The sequence below is a fragment of the Sturnira hondurensis genome, unplaced genomic scaffold (assembly GCF_014824575.4).
Source record: "Sturnira hondurensis isolate 20B ecotype Veracruz unplaced genomic scaffold, ASM1482457v3 Scaffold0013515, whole genome shotgun sequence".
Classification (NCBI taxonomy): Eukaryota; Metazoa; Chordata; class Mammalia; order Chiroptera; family Phyllostomidae; genus Sturnira; species Sturnira hondurensis.
The window spans coordinates 3,177,716-3,203,839 of NW_028086146.1; the positions used below are offsets into that span (position 1 = coordinate 3,177,716).

Genomic DNA, 26,124 nt, shown 5'->3' on the forward strand with positions numbered 1-26,124 from the left:
TCCACACTTTGAGAATGTTAACACCCTGTAGTCAAAACTCTGATTATTTGCAACTTAAAATAAACTACTGTGTAAAAGCAGAAGCTTGACAAATGAAGGCATAAAAGAAAAGGAGCTAAATGACAGGTAAGATAATGCCAGAGTAGAAAGCACCCACTACTTTTTCGTGTGGTTTCTCCCAAAACTCCATCTCCATTTCCCACTGAAACCAACTTTTACCTATATTGCAGTGGCAGCGGATTTAAAGGGAAAATGAAGATCCCGGTTTCTAAAGAGCTGTCAGCTTGTCTCAAGCACACATGCCTGTAACTTTGATAAAGTAGAGTGTGGTTTGAAACGGAAGGAACACAAAGGCACACATCAGGCGACACCACAGGCTGAAGAGATGCCTGCCTCCAAGGTAGCAGGGATCCAGGACTGAGTGCAAGACAGTTTCCCCTACTCGGGACTTAATCTGAAACCCAAGTGACTTGAGGGGGGGGTGGGGAGGGGGAAGGTTGGGGAGAGAGAGAGAGAATGAATATCCAGGAGCCTTGGAGGGCCAGCCTTACCCCCCCATTGCCCTCAGCCCCTTCTCGGGTTGGGAGAATCCCAGCTACCTACAGCACATCAGGAACGACCAAACCAGCGCTCCCAGGCTCACTCGTGGCGACCCTTTTCCTAACCAATTAATGCAAGAGGACACTTACATGGTGCCAACCTGACAGCTCCCGCCGGGGTAGAAACCCGCGATCTCCTCGCACTAGCATCTCCGGTGCGGGTCCCGCGTGGGCCCCGCTCCTCCTCCTTCTCCACGCTGCGGGTCAATCCTAGGACCTGCTGCCCCGGTGCCGGCCCGCGGGGACCCACCCCTTTGTCCCTCCTCCCGCGGTGACGGCGTAGGTCCGCCCCCAGCCAGAGCTCAGCGCCTCTGTGCCCGCCGCGCGGCCCGGGAAATTCTCAAATGGGCCGCTACCACCCCCGCGCGGCCGGGGGGAAAGCTCACCGGCGCCGCGCCCTCAAGGCTCTCGCGGCTGGTGGCGTCACGCGCGACTCCCGGCTGCGGGCGGGAGACCGCGGCGGCCACAAGGAGACCCCGCGGCCCTAGCGTCCTGCTTCCCCGACGGCCGCACCATTATCCACCCCCGGCCGGCCCGATGGTTCGCTCCGCGGCGCGCACTGGGGCCCCAGGTCCGGCTCCAAGAGCGCGCGCCCCGGGAAGCGCTGCAAATTGTGAGTGCCGGGGTGAGCTGGGGACTGGCCTGCTAGTCTATGGGTGCTAACCTGGAGGCCGCATGGGCATCCTCTACCAACACTTTTTGGAGAGGTTTACGGAGCCTCTTTAGTTCTCTTGCGAAAGAAAGAACTGGGGAAACTCCAAAGTTTTCTGTCCCGACGTGAGGCCTGCCCTGCCAGCCAACACACACACACACACACGGCATTCACTTTGCCCCACATGTCTCTGCTCAACAACAGATTACCCTAATTCTAAGGGTATAAGATGTTGGTGTTAAATAATAAAACATGAATTTTGAGGAAATATACACCTGGTTATGTCTGACACATTTCCAGCAACTCCAAGAGACGAAACTCCCCTCCCTGCATGAGCATTTAAAGGCTACCAGTAGGTCACAAATACTTATTGGCAGGATACATCTAGTTCAGCTCAGTACACTTACTCGTATTAAAAACTATGTACAAAGAATAGTGCAAGATAAATAAAAGCTTCCTTATTTTAAGGGCATGTAAATTACTTGTAGAATCAAAACAGGTATGCTGATTAAAAGATAACGTTGGATTTGAAATCTAAGGAAACCACGTTGTAAGAGAAAAAAAGTGCGGCCCACCCTGCTCTTCTCTTAAATTGAAAAGCAAAGCTCGGCGCGGGCTCACACGTAGAAAGTCAAAGGTAAGGGTCTGATAGGATACAGATGTCGGGCTCTCTCCCTGAAAAGTTGCTTCACTTCCTGCCTCTTCCAAACAAGTTTGGCAGTTTATGTGGGAAAACAAGTCCAACCCAGGCCTCCCCGTAAGCGTCAGGCTCCTGGCCTGCTTTGCAGCAGCTACGTGCGCGCTTCTGAAACAAGAGCACTGGGAGCGTCTTTTCCCAGTTTCCTTAGGTCCCCAGAACCACACGTTTCGGTCTCTCCCCGGTGTAGGGTGTTACTCTCCTCATCTAGGCACCATTTAAACGATGTTTCCAAAATTAGGTGGTGCTGACTAATAACAACAATGACAGCGTGTGTGAACTGGTCACACCTTAGTGATGAGATTGTATCACCAGCATTTAAAAAGGAAGAAGAGAATCCAGAACGTGGCAATTACATCTGCCCAATTATTCCTTTTTTCCCCTTTCTTTCCAGAATTGTGCTGTTCCATGTGATGACCACTCGCCACATGTGGATATTTTAGGTATTTAAATTTAAATGAACAAAAATTAAAGGAAATGAAAATTCAGTTTCTTAATCACACAACTCTCATTTCCAGGGCTCCGTCAGCAGCCACAGGCAGCTAATGGCTGGCACGCAGGGCAGTGTAGCTACAGAATGAATACTCCATCATCCCAGAAAGTCCTAATGAACTACACTGCTCCGAATGAGGAAATACCCCTATAGTGGAAATACCAATGTCCTCGCACAATAATAGTTCTAATTCAGATCACTGTTGAAAACACATGATTCCATCGATACAGTAGCATTGCGAGTGGCAGGCTAAATCAATACAACTCTTTGGAGAAGCAATTTATAGGCTATATTTTTCACATGTGACATTGTACATTTAAATGTAAACCCCACTCCTGGAAGTTGTTTCTCCAAAGAACTTCTATCCAACAAGAAATCACTGAACACCTGTCAAGCCAGAACCTGCTGATAAACGACTCAGGCTCTCCCCTGAGGGAGCACAGCCTCCTTCAGGAGAGGATCAGGAAGTAACCAAAAATGGAAGGGAGGGAGGAACTGTGCTTGCGGGGAGATTCCAGGAAGGCTTAGGGTGGTCTGAGGGCTTTCGGCAGAGGTTCCTCACCCAGACTAAGAGGATGAGGTTTACGAAAGGCTTTTCAGAGACGGGATTACTATTCTAAAGGATGGGCGTGAATGAGTTTGTGAGACAAAAAGAAGGGGGAAAGCTTTCCAGGTAAAGGGAATAAATAACAAGGGAAGAAACGAGGAATGAAGAGACCATGGACTTGCTCTTGAGGGGCCAGGAGGTGAACAAAGCAGAAAATGAGATTAGACTGGCCTTTTATACAGATCACTGTCAGCTTCTTGGAAGATGGGTTTATCAGAGGGGAGTTGTGGGAAGGGTGTCAGTAAGAATGGCAAGACCAGCAAAAAAAAAAAAAGCACTGATGTGGGAATGCAGGTAAGAGATGATGTGATGTGTTAGACAGTGTTAGACAAAAGGGCCAATTCAATAGAAGTTAAGGAAGTATAGTCAGCTGACTGGATGACTGCCTGATTAGAAATGAGACAAGGAAGAGAAAGTGAGTGTAAGGCAACTCTCAGGTTTCTGGCTTAACTAGGTAGATGACAGTGCCTTTCACCAAAAGAGTGAACATAGGAGTGGGAGCAGACCTTGGGAGGGGCTGGAGGAAGACTGAAGAATTTAACTAAGGACCAACGGAGTTTCCAGGGCTATGGAGATGTTCAACTGGCTACAACCCACTGGGCACTATGAGCAGTTGGACAGAGAGATCTGAGATGGAGGGACAGATTTGGGAATCACCAATATGTCAAGAAGCTGAAGTCTCACAGAACTAGAATAAATAATCCAAAAATTTATATAGAGCCACAAAAACCTTCTTTGACGAAGAAGAACAAAGTTGGAGGAATCATACCACCTGATTATCAAACTATACTACAAGGCCATAGTAATCAAAACAACATGGCGCTGCCATAAAAACAGATACAAGAATCAATGGAACAGAATAAAGAACCCAGAAATAAACCCATAACTTTATGGTTAATTAACATTTGACAAAGGAGGCAAGAACATACAATGGGGTAAGGACAGTCTATTCAGTAAATATTGTTGGGAAAATTGGACAGACGTGTGTGAAAGAATGAAACTAGACCACCTTCTTACATCATACAGAAGAATAAACTAAAAATGGATTAAAGACTTTAATGTAAGATTCAAAACCATAAAAATCCTAGAAGGAAACACAGGCAGTAAAATCTGGGACATTTCTTATTGCACCATTGTGTCTGATATCTCTCAGGCAAGGGAAACAAAGAAAATGTAAACAAATGGGACTGCATCAACCTAAAAGGGTTTGCACAGCAAAGGAAACCATCAACAAAATGAAAAGTTAACCCACTCAATGGGAGAATATATTCACCAGTGATACATCTGATAAGGTGTTAATAATAAATATTTACAAAGAACTTATGATAAGACTCAACAACAACAACAACAACAAAAGCAATACAATTAAAGAACAGGAAAAGGATCTGAACAGACGCTTCTCCAAAGAGGGCATACAGATGGCCAATAGACGTATGAAAAGATGCTCAGCATCACTAATCATCAGAGAAATGCAAATTAAAGCCCCAATGTGATATCGCCTCACACCTGTCAGAATGGCCATCCGCAATAAATCCACAAATGACAAGTGTTGGTGAGGATGTGGAGAAAAGGGAACCCTCACGCACTGTTGGTGGGCATGTAGATCAGTGCCGCCAGTGTGGAAACAGGATGGAGTTTCCTCAAAAAATTAAACATGGAATGGCCTTATGAACTAGCAATTCCACTTTTGGGAATACAACCAAAGAAACCCAAAATGCTAATTCTACAGAATATATGCACCCCTATGTTCACTGCAGCATGACAATAGCCAAGATTTGGGCAGCCCAAGTGCCCATCAGTAGATGAGCAGGTAAAATAGCTGTGGTGCATTTACACAGTGGAATACTACTAACTGGCTGTAAAACAGAAGGAAATCTCACCATTTGTGACAGCATGGATGGACCTGGAGAGTATTATGCTAAGTGAAATAAGTCAGTCAGAGACAGACAAGTACCACATGATTTCACTCGTGCGTGGAATTTAAGAAACAAACAAACTAGAAACAGAACACAGACACAGAGAACAGACTAACACCTGTCAGAGGGACGGGTTGGGTGGCTGGGTGAAAAAGGTAAAGGGGTTAAGCAAACAAACTCCTGTACACAGACAACAGTACTGTGACTTCAGGGGATGGTGGCTGACGGGCAGGGGGAGGGGGGGTTTAGGGAGGATAAATGATGATGGAGGGACTCTTGACCTAGGTGGCGAATGCACAATGCAGTGTACAGATGATATGTTATGAAATTATATGTACGAGACTCACATGATTTTATTGGTCAGTGTCACCCCAATAAATTCAATAAAAATATTTTTAAAGAAAGAAAGAGAGCCGAAGTGATAAAAGGAAACGGAACCACAGACAGGCCTCAGAGGTGTTGCAGGTTCAGTCCCAGGTCACAAAAATAAAAGGAGTACTGCAGTGAGGCAAGTCATAATCCTTTGGCTGGTAGAGTGACGTGCCTTGAATTTTTAAAAATACATCTGTGAAGCACAATACAATGCAGGGCAATTCAACGAGGTATGCCTGTGTTCAGAGACACCCTGTAAATTGAAGCTGGAGAGGATTAAGGACAGGACGCATCCTTGGGAATGCCAACATTTGGGGAGCAAGCTCAAGTCCCCAGAACAGACACCAAAGAAAAACTGCCAGAAAGGGGGCAAAAACTCACTGGAGCCAAGTGTCCAAAAAGTCAAGGGAAGAACGAATTTCAAGGAGGGGAGAATCGCCAACAACAAGCAACTCTGCAGTCAGTTAAGGTAAGAACAGAAGAGGCTAATAAGAAGAGGACCACTGCCCACCTTGGCTCGAGCTGTTCCAAGGGACAGAGGGGACTAGAGGTGAGATCACAGTGGGCGACTGGGAAGTGGGGCAGCACTTCACTGGACGCCCCTCTGAGAATGCAGGACGGGAACCATCCTTGTCCAATGACGGGGGGCGATAAAATGACAGCAAGTCAACTTAATTGGCATAGCAAGCATCACTTAAAACTCTAATAAGGCAGTCTGTACAGCAACAAGGAGAATGACATGATCATCAATGAAAAAGAACACAAATCTTTTCTACGATGGCAACAATGAAAACCATAAAAAAGATTTGGAAAGTATATAGCAACATAATTTGATGAAAGGATACGGTTGTATGCATTTTAAATTGTACTTGTTTGTGCAATGGACAATTTTTAAACACAATGTATGTAGTCTCTGAAACAACTTGGTCAGAAGACCTGGAATGTGATAAACTTAACACTTATAATGAGATTTTCTCATGAAAGTTAAGATTTGGGGACACACACATATGTACATACACATATTTGTGTACAGAGGTCTGTGCAGGTGTCCAGACATGTGATATGAAAAATAGAGACACTTATTGAAGATACAAGACATAAGAACCATTGTACAGAAGACAGTGATGCCTTGGTCCCCTTCAAAGTAGGCACCTTGGGGCCTCACACAGTTCTCCCAATCACCATCAGCTGCCCCATCGTATTTTCCTGAATCTTAGCAATGGCCCGGAATGTCTTCCCTTTCAAAGGTGATTTTAGTTTTGGGAAAAGGCAGAAGTTTCAGGGTGCCAAATCTGAGCTGTAGGGGGCTGAGTCACCTGGGTGATTCGATGTTTCACCAGAAAACTCTGCACAAGCCATGATGCATGAACAGGTGTGTTGCTGTGATGAAGCTGCCAATCACCAGTTGCTCATAGCTGTGACCTTCTGAATCATCCAAATAGTTTCCGTGGAGGAATATTCAAACTTAACACAAAATCTGATGCAGATTCGTTGCTGTGCTCACTCGGTCATTTTAATGTGATGGCCACACAGTATACATGCCAATTCAATGGCATCTACCGCCCCCACTGACTAGTACAGTGAAGTCATCATTGTTCACACATGAGCATTCCAGTCCACTCTCCTTGGGTGCCAGGTTACATCGATGTCGCACAAACCGTTCTCATTATATTAACAATGGCTAGACTTTTTCCAGACAAACATTTTGTGTGTATGTGTATATATTTGCAATATGATTATAAAGTCTCATTAAATGAGACCAAAGGAGTCTGACATTGAAAAGTTTACAGGTTAGCTGAAAAGTTTATAGGTTGGTGAGCCATTTAGTTGCCTTGTACACTGAAGAGCAGACTGGAGTCATAAACACACTCTCCTTCAATGAACATGTCTTGAATGCCTGCCATGTATGTGCCCTGGGGTGGGTACAGCTAAGAAAAAGGCAACATACAATGAAGAGGGCTTGCTCACAGTGTGATAAAGACGAAGACACATAAACACATGACAAGGCCCAAGAGCTGTGCAAGTACAGGTATGACTAAAGCTCTGAGGCAGCAGCTGAAACTCTGCCCAAGGGAGGGGCACTTTTTAAGGGAAAAGGCCTGGCATTTCTTCACCTTCCCAGTGGTGGCCTTTTCTTTCCTGACACCTCTTACCCTTCTCAGTCCAAACAACCATATCAATAAGCCAGCACATTTGCTAAAGGACTCCTTCCACAAGCAGCCAGCCACCCTGCAGACCCTGTAAACTAACATCCAGAAGAGAGACATCAAAACTTCTGCTCTGCTGTGGCTGGTGTGGGTCTGTTGGTTGGAGCATCATCCCATGAAACAAAAAGTTTGATGGTTCTTCATGGCTGTTGCAGTGGAGACCCTGCCAAGCTCCTTCCTGCCCCAGAGCCTTGGTTCAAACAAAAAGTTTGGTTTGATTCCCAGTCAGGGCACATGCCTAGTATGCAGGTTCAGTCCCCAGTCAGGGCATGTATGAGAAGCAACCAATCAATGTTTCTCTCTCACGTCACGGTTTCTCTCCCTCTTTCCCCCATCCCTGCCCTTCTCTCTAAAATTAATAAGCATGTCCTGGGGTGTAGATAAAAAAATAAAACAAAATCTCATAAAAAAACTGTTTTGACCCTCATGCCTTCATTTTATTTTGTAAGTATATTTTATTGATTAGGCTATCATAGTCATCCCAATTTTTCCTCCCTTCCCCCCTCCACCAGCTCCACCCTTCCCTCCAGTGATTCTCCCCTGCATAGTTCATGTCCATGGACAGTGCATGCAAGTTCTTGGGCTTCTCCATTGCCTGTACTGTTCTTAACCTCCCTCTATTTTGTACCTACCCAATTATGCTTCTAAATCCCTATACCTTTTCCTCATTCTCCTCCTTCTCCCTCCCAGCTTATAACCCTCCAAATGATCTCTGTATCTATGATTCTGTTCCTCTTCTAGTTGTTGTTGTTTTTTAGATTCTGTTGTTGACAGTTGTGAGTCTGTTGTCATTTTAACGTTAATAGTTTTGATCTTCTTCTTTTTCCTAAATGAGTCCCTTTAACAATTTTATATAATAAGGGCTTGGTGATGATGAACTCCTTTAGCTTTACCTTGTCTGAGCAGCACTTTATCTGCCCTTCCATTCTAAATGATAGTTTTGCTGGATAGAGTAATCTAGGTTGTAGGCCCTTGCTTTTCATCACTTTGTATACTTCTTGCCAATCCCTTCTTGCCTGCAAAGCTGCTTTTGAGAAATCAGCTGACAGTCTTATGGGAACTCCTTTGTAGGTAACTGTCTGCTTTTCTCTTTACCTTCAACCTTTTTCATTTTAATTATGGTGTGTCTTGGTGTGGACCTCTTTGGGTCCCACTTGTTTGGGACTCTATGTGCTTCCTGGACTTGTATGTCTATTTCCTTTGCCAAATTAGGGAAGTTTTCTTTCATTATTTTTTCAAATAAGTTTCCAATTTCTTGCTCTTCCCCTGGTACCCCTATGATTCGGATGCTGGCTGTTTTGGACATGTCCCAGAGTCCTCTTAAACTCTCCTCATTTTTAAAAAATTCTTGTTTCTTCATTTTGTTTTGGTTGAAGGTTTATTTCTTTCTTATGTTCCAAATCACTGATTTGAATCCCGGCTTGCTTTCCTTCATTGTTGGTTTCCTGTAGATATTTTCTTTATTTCCCTTAGTACAGCCTTTGTTTTTTCCCTTATGCTTTTACCATTTTCAATGAGCTCTTTAAGCATTCTGACCACCAGTGTTTCAAACTCTGCGTCTGATGGGTTGGCTATCTCTGCATCACTCAGTTCTGTTTCTGGGGTTCTGTTCCGTTCCTTTATTTGGGCCATATTTCTTTGTCTCCTGATTTTGGCAGCCTCCCTGTGTCTGTGTACTAGATAGGGCTGCTTTGATTCCATTTTAGCACACCTGTTAGGTTGTAGGGGGTGGAGCCTTGGGTATTCACCAGAGCAGAGCAACTGTGGCTCCATGTATGGGAGAGGGGTCAGAGGGGGCAATGACACTGCTGGCTGGCTTCTGGGGGGCTTGCCTGGCCCGTGCCCCATTTCCAGTCACTTCACCCACTTCTTACATGAGACTGGCACCTCTCCAGCTGCTGTCCTGGTTGTGGTTCCCTGGGTGGGTGGGTTTGCGTACATACCAGCAGTTTACCGCCAGAGGTTATGAGGCTTTATATTTTTCCCCCTAGTGTTGCAGCCCTGGGTTGCATGGTCTGGTTTGGGGCATGCCTCACTCACTCACAAGGTGTACCCCTGATCTTCATCCACCACATGTGAGTGTGGGGCTGCCACTGCCTCACCTTGCTGCCTCTCTGCCTCTCCATCCCCAGCTAGCCGCAGCCACATAGAGTTCGCTCCTCCCTGACTTCCGGTCTCTGCCCCTCCCACCCATCTGGACGAACATAGCTTTTTTAAATCCTTGGTGGTCGAACTTCCGTATAGTTCTGGGTCTTTTTCTGGCAGTTCTAGGTGTTTTTCATTTTTAAGTTAGTTGTGTTCCTTCTTATGGTTGTGCAATGAAGCAAGGCTTGTCTACCTTAATACGACTCTTGCTCACTTTCCAAGTTGAACTCCTGTATGTACCTGAGAAAGATGTGAACACACAGCAGAAGGCAGCTGTCCACAAGCCAGGAAGAGGACCCTCAAAAAGAACCAGCACCTTGATCTGGGACTTCTCAGCCTCCATAATCGCATGGGGGGAAATGTCTGTTTAAGCCAGCCAGGCTGTGGTATTTTGTAACAGCCACCTGTGCTAAGATTGCCTCTAAATCCTGCAGGAGCTGACCTTGCTGCCTTCTCCACCCTCAACTCACCCTCCACTCTCCCAAGCTTACTTCCTGGAGCCACACTGGCCTTTCTTCATGGCTGTTGCAGTGGAGACCCTGCCAAGCTTCTTCCTGCCCCAGAGCCCTGGTTCAAGTGCTCTGCCTGGACCACAGAGCCAGGTCCTGCTTAGATTTCTTTCCATCTAACATAAGAAGCATGCCTTGAGGGGGCTACCAGGAAGCAATGCTCTCAGGAGAGAACCAAGTTTAAGTTAAAGCAAAGAGACAGAGTCCAGCTGAATGTTTTGCTTACAGAGGAACAATCATTTGAGAACACAGTGCAACGGCGTGAAAAGATGGGGCCAGCCAGTGGGTGGTCTGCTCAGAGCATGAGAAACCTAGAGGGACTCCAGCAGAAGGGGAGAGTATCCCAAACGAGCCAAGGAGCCTATTACCCACATTTTCCCCCTTTTAACTTTATCATTATTATTATTATTTTTTTCTGTTGGTAATACATTGGCATGGCTGTTATTAGCATTACAATGAAAAGAAGTTAGAGAAAGCACAAAAGTGATGAAAACAAAGTGATCAGACTTAGAGGGAGAGAGTGTTCTCAGTTCTCAATGGATGGTGCCTTCCATTCAGCCTCCCCTCTCCCTACTGATGGCACAAATCCCAAACCCAGCATCCTCTCCGTGGTGTTTCTGGGCACATGATGGGGTTAGCTGGCCACAAAGTTGACAAAAATTGCTGTGCGATTCAGAGTCAGCTGTGTGCTGGATAGATTATGAGTCTGAGGAGGCCCCGGACTGGTGTTGGGGAAGTTCTGGTTGGAAGGGCTGACTGCACCTTTTGGAGTCCAGTGTAGACAAGACCTGCTGGGAGAGAGCTCTGCCCTGAGCAGGCTGCCCTGGCTCCTCAGAGGCACTGTGCTCCGTGTTTCCACAGCTTTTATAATTTTATTGCTGCTTGCACTGCAGATTATATGAAATCCACACTCTTCCCATCACAGACTCCACTTCTTAACCCTCCATTAGGAAAAAAGATGCTGATAAACAATGATCAATGAAATGAATGTTATGTGCCAAAAGCTTTCAAGCACTTTTACCTCATTTTTTTACAGATTTTATTTATTTATTTTTAGAAAAAGGGAAAAAGAGGGAGTGAAACATCGCTGTGGGAGAGAAACATTGATCTGTTTGCCTCTCACACACCCCCAACCGGGGAGTGAACCCACAACCCAGGCACGTGTCCTGACCAGGAAGTGACCAGGTGAACCTTCACCCTGAGGGCCGGCACCCAACCCCCTGAACCACACTAGTCAGGGCTAGCTCATTTAATGCAAATCCTGGCAATGCCCCTGCCCGCTTGCTATTACCACCCCACTTTAGAGATGAGGAAAAGGAGCTCCGGAGAAGAAAAACCAAGGGGTCATCGCAGGGCAGATAGGGATGAAAATCCAAACTCAGGTCTGTCGGATTCCAAGCCCTTTCCCATCACTGTTCTCTGGCCCCTGTGGTCACTGAGACAACCGCATGGAGTAGTGAGGAGAGGAGGGCTTTGTTGGTTACTATTGTTTCCCTTTGATTCCTTTTTTAAAATTCATGGATTTTAGAGAAAGAGAGGAAAGGGGCAAAACATTGATTTGTTGTTCCACTTATTTATGCATTCATTGGTTGGCTCTTGAATGTGCCCTGACAGGGGTCGAACCCGTAACCTTGGTGCCCTGGGATGATGATCTAACCAGCCGAGCTACCAAGCCAGGGTGCCCTTTGGCTCCTTTTAACAGAACACAGGAGGGTTTTTGCGGACGCAGCACTTGAACAATGCTGCAGCATCGTGTTTGTGAAACTCCTCCTGTGCAACATTATAAAGGTAAATGCCACAGATGCCATTTGACTCCAGCCCACGAGCTGATAAGTCAGAACCCTTGATTCGAATGGGATTCTGGGGTCTACCTGGATTTCAGAGCTCCCTCTCCCTAAATAAGCACCTATTAAAAAAACACATAGGAAGTTCACAATTTCACTAAGTAAAAAGGCCCTCCTCTCAGGGGTGTGGGAGGGAATCTGAGGTGAGAGAGGCCCAGGGGACTCTCTGCATAAGGCACACAGTCCTCCAGGGGAACCTGCAAGACCTCTGGCAACACCTGAATTGCTTAAAATAAAAACATATCACCAGAATCCTCTAACCCTAAGAATTCAGTATCCCTGATGGACACAGATTAAAGTTGTTGAAGAGTCTCCTAGATTTTCAGAGAAGTCTCGGAGCTGAAAGGGGCCTTAGAAAAATGCTGCAGACAGATAGTATTCCAAGGTAGCCATGCAAATTAGCACAGCCTCTTAAAACAAAGGGGGCTGAGCCTGGCCAGGGCACTTCCAGGAGGCAATCATTCAATGTGGAGAGTGTGGCTGGGAGCATTTGTTTCTATAGGACAGAGCCCTAAATTTCTCTGACGATAAGAATCACCCGACGCATCCAAGACCAGCCCCCTGAGATTCGGATTCAGTGGGTGTGAAAGGGGCCTGAGAAATGGACATTTTTAGCATTCGCCCTCAGATGAGTTCCATTTGGAGGGAGGCTTGGGAAATTCTGCGAAGAAACCACGTTAAGATTCTCTGACACAAGACAGAAAGATTGCCATTTTGAAGGAAAGTAAAACATTTTGAAGGTCAGAAAATAACTCTCTCTTTGCAAAATGATGTCTTTGGTTTACAGAAGAGAACGTCTAGTCCTATAGTTCTTTTTGTTAGGTTTATTTACATCTATATTTGTAGATAGACATAACTTAGATTTCAATCATTTTTATATAAACAATATTTGTTCATTTACCCAAACCATACAGTAGATCATAAAAATGTAGCAAAATGCTATTAAAATGTCACTCCAGAGCAAACTCCTGTTAGCAACTGGAGGAGCATCCTTCCAGGGACCTCCCCGAGCAGGTAAGCAGGTAGATATCGTGTGCAATGTCATACATTTGGGCTCTGCCAGACACGCCCTTCCTCTAACTGGTATTCTACATAAGAATGCTGCTTGACTATTTTTTTCACGGCAATATATCAAGCTATATCATCATTTTTATCTGCATAATATTCCATTTGTATGAATAGAGTACTGTACCCTGCTAAATACATTCTTGTATTTAAAGTTCTTTTTACAATTGGTGTAGGGAACAAGAAAAAAGTCCGATGGATGAAACTCCTAGGGTTTGTTCTGCAGTGATAATGAGGAAGCAAGTAGCTCGTGAGACTTAGGCTGAAGTTATAAGATGTGTCTAGTGTAGATAGTAAGTTAGTAGCTGTAAGATGTGTTAAAGATAAACAAGAACTGGAGATTTTGTGTGTTAAATATAGATGAAAGGAGTGAAACAAATGAGAGCATTACTTAAAAAGAGAATGAGCCCTGGCTGGTGTAGCTCAGTGGATTGAGCGCGGGCCTGCAAACCACACGATCATGGTTCGATTCCCAGTCAGGGCACATGCCTGGGTTGCAGGCCAGTTCCCAGCAGGGGACTCATGACAGGCAACCATACATTGATATTTCTCTCCTTCTCACCTTCCCTTCCTCTCTAAAGATAAATAAATAAAATCTTTAAAAAAAATAGAATGAGATAGAGGGGGAGAAAGTAAATCTTTAGTAATCAGTTAATAAAATATACTTAATTTAACAAACATTTCACGTATAATTTTATTTTAGATATATCAATATAAAATCTTATATAACTTATTATCTTATTGTTAATGATAAACATTTTCTACCTAATAAAATATTAATATTATATAAAGCTCAGCTCATGTCACCTCCAGATTGACAGCTATGTCATCCCCAAATTGGTCACCCATTGGTGACACCCAATACATCCAAACCTAGCCCCAACTATCCTCTGTGCTAAAACACTGATAAAACGCAGTGAGCTATCGGCCAGGCATTCTCACCCTGCATTCCTCCGACAGAGCAAGCATGAGTTGGCCTCAGATACCTTCTGTCTGCTGAGACCCTCGTTTGCCCTCAACTCTGGTCTTTGTGAGCGCACCCTCGTCCAGGAAAGCAGTCGCCGCAGAGATCCAGGGCAAGTGAACACTGCAGGCACAGGCCTCTGCAAGAGTGGACCTTGTACCCGATTCATACCCCAACCTAATTGTAGTAATATGTTCTAGTTCCCTTCCCCTTGCTTCTTGCTGTGTGTTTTCATGTTGAAATAACTGAGTGAATGGTGCAAGTGGGCCAGCTGATTTCGGTTTTGAGTGTCTGTGTCCCAGGATGTCTGGGAAAGCTTGCCAGGCAGAGTCCTTGGGGGCCATGGTGCACGAAGCCCATTCGCACCACTCCCAGAGAAGCAAGCAGGGCGCGGAGCCATGAGGAGTGAAGTCGGGCTCCCAGAAGGTACATCCAGCTCGTGGCTGACCTGGGGTGTGAGACTGAGATTAACACCAGAGTGAAAACGTTCATTCAATTTCAGGAATGTATGAGGCTATCGGCTTTTTCCAACTCTTAAAATTATTATCTAAGGTTTTAAATAAATCCAACAAGATTTATTTCCAAGCGATTTAGAGCTCTCTGAGATTTACATTCTGTGCACTAAATCACATAAAGCATTTTCTATTGTTTTTCTGAAGAAATCCTAGTTATCTGCCTCTGCCGGAGCCATCTTCCAGTTGATAAAGTATTTGGGTTCTTGTTCTCAGTCTTCAGAAGCACCCCTTTTCCTACTGTACGTATTCTGCTGAGCTAAAGCCATCAGAAGAGACAAATTTGATTTCAACACACTACGGAGCCTCTTCCAAAATGGGCGGGCAGAGTTATTTTAGTAACCAGACTCAGCATCTGAAGTAAAAATAATCATATATATAATTATTTTGGTTTTTTGAATATCAATAATTATATTACAATACCAATCTCAAACACTAACAATAATAAAATAATTATATGTTCTCAAAAATCAATAATTATTTCACATAGCTCTATAATTATGATTAGGTGGGGGAGTCCTGTCCAAGGTGTTTTGTCTAATCTCACTATACAACTAGATTACCTGAAAACAAATGAAAAATTCAGCTGAATTAAAAACGGCTGTCACCAACTCAACAGATAAAAATGTGGTAACGTACCAAAATGAGGGCTCCAGTGATGACACCCATCCCAACCAGAAGCTACTTGCAAATTCTTCGCCTCAGTTTTATCTGGTTACGGGGGACTCATACAGGCTTCCCCACCCAGTCCCAGCCCCAGGCAGCCAACACATTGGCACTGTGCCTGCTGACTGCAAATCAGACCCCTCCCAGCCATGGAAGCCCTGGACACCACAGGACTTGCTCAGGTAGCGCAGTGCAGAGCCCACAAGGTACCTGGAGACCAGTCCCTGGACCCTAAAGTGACTGCATAGGTGGGGGGAAAGGTGTTGGAGAGAAGGCACGTGGTGGTAAGGAAAATTAGCAGGGAGAATTGCAATCCCCCAGTCATCTTTTAATTCTGAGGTTGGACTGTCTCAAACATGCAGGAGTGTAATTACATTCACGTTTTAGAAGCTAGCTTTTGAGTGTTACTCATCTGTGTGCTACACTCAAAACGTTCAGACATCTTCGATTTCCAGAGATAGGCCTGGGGGCCGACGCCTGTCTTGTTGATTTCATGAGTAAGCCACGCACTCTAATTTTTGTTTGGAAAACATGTTAGAGTGTAACAAAAACATTGGGAAGTAAGAATAAACTCATTCTATTTTTATTTTTCTTCCACTTAAATTGTGTGCCAATTGCTCATGGTGAAAGTCTGCTAGAATTGCTAAAATAACAAAGTCTTTATGGATAAGTATTTGAAGTAATGCTGTTTTATTTTAAATACCTAGAAAGGGAAATGTGGAATTTTTGTGTGGTCCTGACAAAACCACTTGTCTAAAGTCCCTCTGGCTAGAAATTAAGTTGTTGAAATTCCTGAATGCTGAAAAACATCCCAGGTAAATGTACTTATAATACAAGTGCAAGGCTAACATATTTTTAACAACACTTAGGCTGGTTTGAAAAGGAAATTAAGAATAGGACATCTATAGCCCTGGCTGGTGTGGCTCAGTAGATTGAGCACCAGCCTGTGAACCAAAGGGTTGTTGGTTCAGTTCCCAGTCAGAGCACATGTCTGGGTCGAGGGTTGAATTCCCAGTAGGGGGTGCATGAGAGGCAATCAATCCATGTTTCTCTTACACATTGATGTTTCTCTCCCTCTCTTTCTCCCTCCCTCTCCTCTCTCTAACAATAAATAAATAAAATCTTTTAAAAAAAAGAAAGAATAGGACATCTATCATCTATACTCAGATAACCTGTGTATTTACCGGTTTTTAACATTTTAATTAGGACATCATCTTGAAAAAATATAGCCCATTTCTTTCATAAATTTTAAACATTCCATAATTTCCCACAGGAAAATTATGAATTTTTAAAATATTTTATTTCATTTTTTAGATTTTATTTATTTACTTTTAGAGAGAGAGGAAGGAAGGGAGAAAGAGAAGGAAAGGAACATCAATGTGTAAGAGATACATGGATCGGTTGCCTCTCACATGCTCCCAACTAGGGATCCAGCCCTCAGCCCAGGCATGTGCCCTGACTGGGAATCAAACCAGCAACACTGAGGTTCACAGGCTGGCGCCCCATCCCCAGAGGCACACCACCAGCTACCACAGTCTTCTTAAACATGTAAGATAGAAAACTGTAATATAAGAATATCTTATTCAGAAACTCATGAACCTCAAACTAACAGGCTAGCTAGCAGCTTAGTCCCCCAATCTCCACACCAGGGCTTTTCCCAGTGAACCACAAGAAAACATTGAAGTAACAAAGAAAATGCCAGAAGCCAGTTAAGCACTGGGTGAAAGAGCACAGCTATGAAGTCAGACAGACCTGTGTTTCAGAAAGTCTCAGTTCTTCTACTTCTTGAGTTTAACCTATGACATCGCCACTATTTGACTGTTTTTGACCCATGAAAATGGCCAGTTTACATGGTTCTGCCTAATGGCTATAAGATTTGGGCAGCTTATCTAAACTCTCTGAGCTTCCATTTCTTCATCTGTAAAATGGTGTTATACATAGTATTGTGATCCCTCAAAATCAATATGTTGACTATCCAGCAAAGCTTTCATTTAGAATGCAAGGACAGATAAAGTGCTTCCCAGACAAGGTAAAGTTAAATGAGTTCATCATCACCAAGCTCTTATCATATGAAATGTTTAAGGGACTTCTCTAAGAAATTGAAGATCAAAAACTATGAACAGTAAATTGACAACAAACTCACAACTATCAACAAATGACCCTAAAAAGAAAAAAGAAAACAACAAAAACAAAAACTAAGCAAACAACTAGAAGAGGAACAAAATCAGAGAAACAGACACCACACGGAGGGTTTTCAATAGGGAGGGGAAGGGGAGGAATGGAGGGGGAAGGTACAGGGAAGAAAAAGCATAATTGTTAGGCATAAAATAGATGAGGAAAGGTCAAAAACGGTATAGGAAACAGAGAACTCAAAGAACTTACATGTATGATCCATGGACATGAACTAACGGGGGAAGGCTGGAGGGTTGGGGGTGCAGGACAGAGTCGGGGTACAGGGGGGAAATTGGGACAACTGTAATAGCATAATCAAAAAATATACTTTAAAAAATTAATATGTTGAAGTCCTAACCCTCAGCATCTCAGAATGTGACCTTATTCGAGACAGGGTCCTTACTTTACAAAGGTAATGAAGTTAAAGTGATGTCTTTAGGGTGGTCCCTAATCCGGAATGACTGGTGTCTTTATAGAAAGCGGCAATTTAGACCCAGTGAGACACTCAGTGAAGACGGCCATCTATAAGCGAAGGATGGAGGCTGGAAGAGATACTTCCCCCATAACCCTCAGAAGGAACCAACAACTTGGTATCAGACTTCTAACCTCCAGAACTGAGACAATAAATTTCTATTGTTTAAGCTACCCAGTTTGAGGTGCTTTTATACTGCAGTCCTAGAAAACAAGTCAAATTGGAATTATAGTTGGACAGACACCTCAGAAGGTGGATATGAGACTTAAATAAAGACAACGCGGGTAAAATGTTTAGCACAGTACCAACCATATGATAGCAGCACCCCAATAAACACGAAGATTTAGCCCTAGCGGGTGTCGGTCAGTTGGCTGAGCATCATCCCATCAACTGAAAGGCTGCAGATTCAATCCCCAGTCAGGGCGCATAGCTGGGGTGTGAGCTTGGTCCCCAGTCAGGGAGCATAAAGGAAGCAAGCAATCAATGTTTCTCTCTCACACTGATGTTTCTCTTCCGCTCTCTCTCCCACCCTTCCCTTCTTTCTAACATCAATGGGCATGCCCTCAGGTGACAATAAAAATGAATAAAAAAAGAACATAAGGCTTTCATGGTTATTACTGGAAGCGAAATGGAGTTCTCACCATAAACACAAAATTTTCCTCTAGCCCAGTGAAGCAACTCTAGGCCCTTTGACATCCAGTCTCTTCCCCACGAGTTGCTTCTCCCCTCTTTGCACGCCTGGCCAACGACGTCTCACCCTTGAGATTCCTCCCAAATATCACCTCCCCCAGAAGGCCTCCCCTCACTTGGTCACTGCCTAAGGCCCTCTGCTCACACGTGCTGTGGATAGGGGTGAGTGCAGCCCCTTCCACATAGTAATGCAATTGCTAATTCCAAATTAGAGTCCCACATCCCCCCAGACAAGCCTTTATATTCCTCCAGACTTCCCTCAGGCAGTGTTGTCTGAGATGCTCAGTAGCTGTTGAAGAAGCACCTCTTCACCACAGCAAGGGAAACTGGCCACACGCGCCATCTACAAACAAGCCCGTGCTCCAAAGTGACCATTAAATGTTTGTGGCTCTCAAAGTGTGGACTGGACACCAGAAGTTCAGGCTGTTGGGGACTTGGTAGAAATACAAATTCCTGGACCGCACCCCACACGGACAGGAACTCCAGAGTTGGAAGCCAGGAATCCGTGTTTTAATAAGCCCTCCAGGTGATTCTGATGTGGTTCAAGTTGAAGAACTACTGTTCGGGGCTTCTCCAATTCCGTAGGAGGAGCTTTGGCTGCTGTGTGAGCTCCCCGAGTATCACTGCGAACGAAGGAGCCCCTGTGGGAGGGAAGACTGCAGAGGGGCCCCCAGGTGCACAGAAGTAAAATTTTAAGCTTTCAGTCACAACTCACTCTTTCTAAGCCCACGTTATGGGATGACTTGGCAATAACTGTAAGGTACCTAAGTTGCCTCACAATGAGAATCCATGTCTAGGAAGTGAGTCTCTGCTGAACTCTTAGCATCCTTTCTGAAGGCAAAGAGGGGAAGATGATTTTGCCGTGTCAGAGAAGTGGTCATAAAGCTGCCTGAAATATCAAGAAACCAATGCCAGGCAAATACTGCTCCCCGGACTCCAAGACTGAGAAGGAGGGCAGGACAGTTAAAGGCTAATGATCAGAAACCTCAGGTCAAGGGCAGCTTCTTAGGCACCCTCCTCTACCCATGCCCAGCATTGCTAATGGATCCCAACATTCTTGCTCGACGACCTTGACCTATGAATCCGTTCTCCAGGCAGGCACTACCAATTAATCAGAACTGGCCCTTGAGAAAAACCTGTTCACTATCTGAGTTTAGGGGTTCAGTCTCTAAGTTCTATAGAGTTAGTATAGAAACCAGCCAGCATTATGGCAGTCTCACCGAGTTTGGGAGTCAGGGGCTGTGCAATCTGGGGAAATCATTTAACATCACGGAATCTCAGTTTCTTTATTTGCCAAAGAGAGCCGGTAATCCTCTCAGGGTTGTTCTGGGGGTAAATGAGAGGGGTGGTATGGGCAAAATACCACCCCCTGCCCTGTGCCTGGCAAATAAAAGGCTCTTAATAATTGTTTGCTGGATCTGAAACTAGGGCGGTGTGGGGTGCTCTGGAACAAATCCTCACCACTCAACACTGCCAGAGGCCAGTTCACCTGAGGAAAGCAGCCTTCAGGGTTGACACATAAAAGAGCTTTGGAATAAGGCACCGACTTGGGAAACCAAACTGATGTGGAAGCGCGTGCGGTTGCCAGCACAGGAAATGAGAACCAGTCAGGTATTTGTCAGGAAGGATTCTGCCCGAGTCAGAAAACACCTTCCCTCCAGCTGACAGTGTCAGCTTCCACCTCACTCTGCCCAAGGCCATGCTGTCGCTCTACTCATTTGACCCAGTCAATAGGTCCTACCCAGAAATCTCTTAGGATCTGGAGCCTGTGCTTGGAACCTTGAAGAGCTCCACAGACACCATCTCATAAACACATTCAACCCCACCCTGTCGGATCAGTGGAAACCGAGGACCTTCCCCATTTAGACTAGACTCCAAGAAAGGCCTTTGTAAGTGCCCAGTGCCTGCTGTAGGTTCACTCATTTAGCTTTACGTTAACATTCCTTTGTTCCAGATGGAGGATCTGGGGCTCAGAGATTTAAGACATGTGCCCAAATCCCACAATCGGAAAGCAGGAGCGCTGGGATTTGAGCAGCTGTGTGCCGTTCACACCCCACTGAACTCCAGCTCGGATGCGCAGCGGAAATCCTTGTCAGCAGGGACTTAGGCAGGAATGACGAAACAAGTACACGAAAAAAATCCCAACCGCCTTCCAGCCAGCCATCATAGACGGTCTATAATCAGGGGTTAAAGTGTAACTAAAAACAAATACATCCCAGCATCTGTCAAAATAAAATTTAATACCTTGTAAATCTCATTTAATTCATACTTAAAACTGAATCAGTACATAGATAATACTCACTCTTAATCTTTCACTAAAAGCTTGTACATAATTAATCTTTAGAAGCCAGTGTGACTGATTTCTTTTACATAATTCTGCTACCTCAAAGACGATGGGAAAAACATCACCTGTCAGGATGACCGACAACCACAGACACCAAAATACCTTCTAGACCTTGGTAGGAGTCGAATTTAATATGCTTTAGCCAGGAAGAACCTCAATTAACATTCACCTGAACTTATACCTGTCAAGATTCAGACCATACATGCAGGCAACATGTTTTAGTTCTTTGGTAAATAGGATGTGACAGTTACACTTTGATATTAAGCAATTTCTTTATTAGAAACATTGCAAATGGTGGCCTTGATGACCTCAAGGATAGGAATAATTTACATCAAACTCTGGTGGAGGAAAGATGGTTACTAGATTGATGAAAGACAAAGAGGAAAAAAAGAAAAAGCAAGTACCTGATGAAGCAGGCTGCCCGCCGGCGGAAGTCTGTGTTTCGGGGAGCACCTGTGGCAGCAGGTGCAGCTGGGGTGCCAGTCCCACTCGCAGGGAGAGGACAGTAATGGGCGGCTCCGCACCCTGAAAAAGACAGCGTTGTTACAAATCCAACACGGTCATTCCCAGCTTCGTGAGATCTTGAGAAATGCGCTGAAGTTCACCTACTATACAATTCACCCATTTATAGTGTGGCTTTTAGTATGTTCACAGAGTTGTCCAACCAGCAACGCGACCCATTTCAGAACATTTTCACTATTTCCAAAAATGAAACCCCTTAGAAATCACCCACCATCCTCTAGTTCCCTCTCCTCTTCACATCCTGGTGCGGAGCAGCCCCCGATCTCATTTTTGTCTCTACAGATTCAGACCTCTTCTGGAGGTTTCATATAAATGAACTCATAATATATGATCTTTTGTGCCTGGATTCTCTGACTTAGCATGTTTTCAAGTTTCAGCCATGTTAGAGCATGTAGCAAAACTTCACTCTGTTAGATAGCCAAATAATATCCTATTGCATAGATATATCATAGTTTATTTACCACGTCATCAGCTGACGGCCATTGGGGTTGACTCCACCGTTCAGCTACTATGAACAGGCAGGCACAAGTGTTCACGTGGGCATTTCCATTTTTCTCAGATCTATATCTAGAAATGGAATTGCTGCCCCTAATGTTTTGAGTCTTCAAAACCTGGACAAAACAAGTGCCCATGTAAAAATGGGCATCCTCAACCCACCTGAGGGTCATCCCGAGGAACACGATCTTCCAAAAATTCACTTTCCGGGTTAAAGAAAAATACTCAGCAGGTGGGAAAATATTTAGAGGACACTTTTTTCTTAATTGTGGTAAAATACACTTAACATAAAATTTACTGCTTTATACTGTAGAGAAAACATTTTCAACTAAACGGAAACTTGTTTTTCACAGCGTTTATAATACCGGTTCATCAGTTTGTCCGCAAGTAGAGATGGCAGATACTTTCTGTTTTTACTCCTTATCCTAAGAACATCCAAGAAAGAGCCTATCTGGGCATTTGTACTAATTCTGCATGTGCTTTTCCAATGGCACGAGGACAGCAGCTCAGTCCGGGGCCAGGGCCAGGGCCGGGGCCAGAGCTGGGGCTGGGGCTGGAGCCGGGGCTGGGGCTGGGGCTGGCCCTTGCAGCCTCGTGCTGGGCAGTCACAGAGACCCTTCCAGTGGGAGGAAGAATGTGGCATCTCACCACTGTCGTACCCACTCTTCTGTTTGCTAGACAAAGCGGTATTGTGCCATGTGTGCAAAACACTCCCGACACCATGAAAGAGAAATAGAAGACCATGTTGACTTTATTTGTACAAGCAGGGGACACATTTCCCTTCTCCAAGGACCAGCAGGAAGTACAGGCACGGGCTAAAGCGAGGCCATCTGGACATCCTACAGAGCAAGCAACAGAGTCCAAGCCCACCTCCCCCCACCACGGTTTCTTTTATTGCTGCCAAAGATAAACAAATGGCCAGCAAATCAAGATGGGCTTGGTTATGCTTTTGGCCTTAACGTGAAATTTTTCTACAGGTATTGGCTCCAAAGAGAGTGTGCTTTTTTTATTAAACTGGTTTGCCTTTTAATTAAATCCATTTTCTGCACTTCTAGGACACCCTTATTTTAACATTTACTTATTTATAATATTCCTGAGGTTTTCGACATGTGTGCACACCACCAATAACAAACAGCCATTTCTAACGTCTACCATCACTGACTAACTAGGGCCACCTTTTGGTTCACAGGCCCGCGCTCAATCCACTGAGCTACACCAGCCAGGGCTAGGGCCACCTTTTAATTAAGAAAACCTTGGGCCCTGATTGGTGTGGCTCAGTTGGTTGGTCATCATTCCTCAAGGCAGAAGGCTGCCGGTTTGATTCCTGGTCAGGGCACATGCCCAGGTTGTAGGTTCGGTCCCTGATTGGGGCACAGGCAAGAGACAACCGATTGATGTTTCCCTCTCACGTCGATGTTTCTCTTCCTCTCTCCCTCCCTTCCCTTCTCTCTAAAAATAAACAAATAAATTATTTTTTAAAAATCTTAAAAAAAAAAAGAAACTTGGCAGTAAGAACTCAATTGTATTCTTGGTTTGCAACAGAATTAACAAATACGTAAAATGACTTTCAGGTAGCATGAGTGAGAGCTAGAAAACTGTAAAACTCTATAAGGAAAATCCATAGGCAGCTCCGTGTTTTTGTGTTTGGGTGTCAATTTCCTGTTTACATATTTCCTTTCTTCATTTGTGACTAGACTAAAACGGAGTAAGCACGGGCAAATATTCGCTGCACACCTACTACGTGCTGGGCAGTGGGGTAAATATGCACATGTCTATAAATCCTTCAATCTGAGCTTCCTGGGAACTTGCAACACTTAGCCAGTTGGCTGGTAGCTGGTGGTCTGGGCTTATCACAGGACTGTGCTGATTGCAGACTATAAGGCCAGGAATGGCCCTGCTGGCAGACAACAAGAAAAAGCACAAAAGAAGAAAGTTGGTACCAAATGAATTCCGGGACATTTTGAAAACTGAATCGTGACCTGACATTTAATTATGTTTTGTATTTTTTTTTAATTTGAGAGAGGAAGGTGGGGTGTGGGCAGGGAAGAGAGAGAGGGGGAGAGAGGGAACAACGTGGGTTTGCCGCTCCTCTTATTTAGGCTTCATTGGTTGATTCTTTTGTGTGCCCTGAGACCAGGGTTCAAACCCGAAACCCCGGCATATGGGAAGGACGCTCTAACCAACCATGGGAAGGACGCTACCAGGCCAGGGCTCCAATTATATTTCAAAGTGGAAAAATGGCTGCTGTTGAATTCTATGCAGTATTATGAGGACGGCAGTCCTGAAGCAAAGTCATTTCTTTCAATTTGGTTTTGTTATAATGTTGATTTTTTAAAAAATCAATTCTGCCTGGACCAGTGTGGCTTGGTTGGTTGGCTAGGCATCTTCCACAAAGCAAAGAGCCACTGGGTTGATTACAGGTCAGGGCACAAGCCTGGGTTGCAGGTTCAATCCCCAGTTCAGGTATGTTTGAGAGGCAATCGACTGATGTTTCTCTCACACATCAACATTTCTCTTCTTCTCTTTCTCCATCCCTCGCCTCTCTCTAAAAATAGAAAAATAAAATCTTTTAACAAAATTAACCCCCAGTCAGGGCCACTGTTTGTTGGAGTTCGCATGTTCTCACCAGGTCTACATGGGTTTTCCCTGGGGACTCTGATTTCCTTCCATTTCCTCCCACATCCCACAGACATGCACTCAAGGTGAATGGCACGTCTCAATTGTCCCAGTCTGAGGGCATGTGGGTGTGGGTGGCCCAGCAATGAAAGGGCATCCTGTCCCGGGTGGGTTCCCACCTTGTGACCTGAGTTGCTGGGATGAGCTGTGGCCACCAGTGACCCTGAACTAGAACCAGCAGATTAGAAAAGAATTATCTTGTTGTTTATTCATCTCTCTTAAATGTCTATAGAGTTCACATTTATTTCAATGTTTAATACAGTATTAGAAGAGTTTGCGGTCATTATTGAGAAGTCTGGTAATTTTTTGTTTTAGAAAGAGGAAGGGCAGGAGAGAGAGAGAGACAGAGAAACACTGATGTGAGAGAGAAACATCAATCCTTTGCCTCCCATAACCTGCAACCTAGGTACACATCCATGTGCCCTGACCAGGGACTGAAACCGCAACCCTTTTGTGCAGGGAATGACACTCCAACCAACTAAGCCGCCCAGCCAGGGCAAGTCTGGTAATGTTTTGTGACCAGAAATATGCCAAAGGAACTTAACTCTTGTTTATATCAATTAGCCTATGGTAAAATCCATTTTGTTACTCATCCTTTTGCTTAAAGTTGCAAAAACTTATCAATGATATTAAGTGAGGAGGACTCCTGCATATTGTAGTAATCAGAATACTTCTTAGAAAATGAAAGAGATAGTATTCTTAGAAGAAATATTGGCTTCACTATTTATTCCATCAGCCCAAAAGAAATGCTCATGGGCAGATTCCCCTCTGCAGAAGCACAGCCAACCGTCTACTTACTTACCACAAAGATCACTAACCACTGCAGGGAGGGGAGGTATTGGGACTCAAAGACCTTAGGAAGATCACAAAGTTCAAGGTCAAGGCTGTGATGAAAAGCATTCCTCTAGTTGCTTGCTCTGCAACGTGTGCTTCATGGTCTGAACCGTTACCATCATTTGGATGATCCACTGGGCTCACCTGAGCTGACAGCATCACCTGGAAGCTTATTAAAATGCAGAGTCTCAGGCCCCACTGTAACTGCAAAATTAAAACCTGCATTTTAACAGACTGATTCTTGTGCACATTCAAGTTTGAGAAATAAGATACCAAGGTGCCTCTGAACTTAGCAATAAAATGAAAGCAGAAGATAACCCATCCCAGCATATCCAGAAGGGCGACTTGACTCCCAGCTTAGTGAAGGATATTCGTATGTCCAAAGGAAGGTATTTCTCTAGGTGACAAGGGAGTAGCAAACAAACAAACAAACAAACAAACAAAACAGGAATCAGCAAAACACCGTTTTGTCCCTGTGCATTCAAAGTATTACAGATACAAGGAAGACCTTGTTGTCCTGAAGTGCAGCGTTGCTACGGGAATGTTCTCTTTAAAAAAAAAAAAAGGAACATTCACCTGCCCTTAGTAAAGATCATGATGGAGTGAATAATTGGACTTCTGTTTGGCTTGACTTCAGGAAATGAGGAGAAGCAGAGCTGGTTCTACTTAGG

The 26,124-nt window shown here is 44.5% G+C and overlaps 1 protein-coding gene across 4 annotated transcripts in view; it reads right to left on the bottom strand.

Moving 5' to 3' along the window:
• Positions 1–26,124, bottom strand: part of TJP2 (tight junction protein 2) — a 115,432-nt gene that overhangs the window by 65,726 nt on the left and 23,582 nt on the right. For 3 of the 4 annotated variants that reach the window (XM_037061702.1, XM_037061699.1, XM_037061697.1), the window contains exon 2: positions 21,331–21,451. Coding sequence is in view for 3 of the 4 variants with exons in the window: in XM_037061699.1 (XP_036917594.1) it covers positions 21,331–21,451 (121 nt within the window). In the remaining variant the exon portion in view is untranslated. Of the gene's footprint in view, positions 1–689; positions 910–21,330; positions 21,452–26,124 lie in introns of those variants that run through there. The other variant, XM_037061700.1, reaches the window with a different exon arrangement.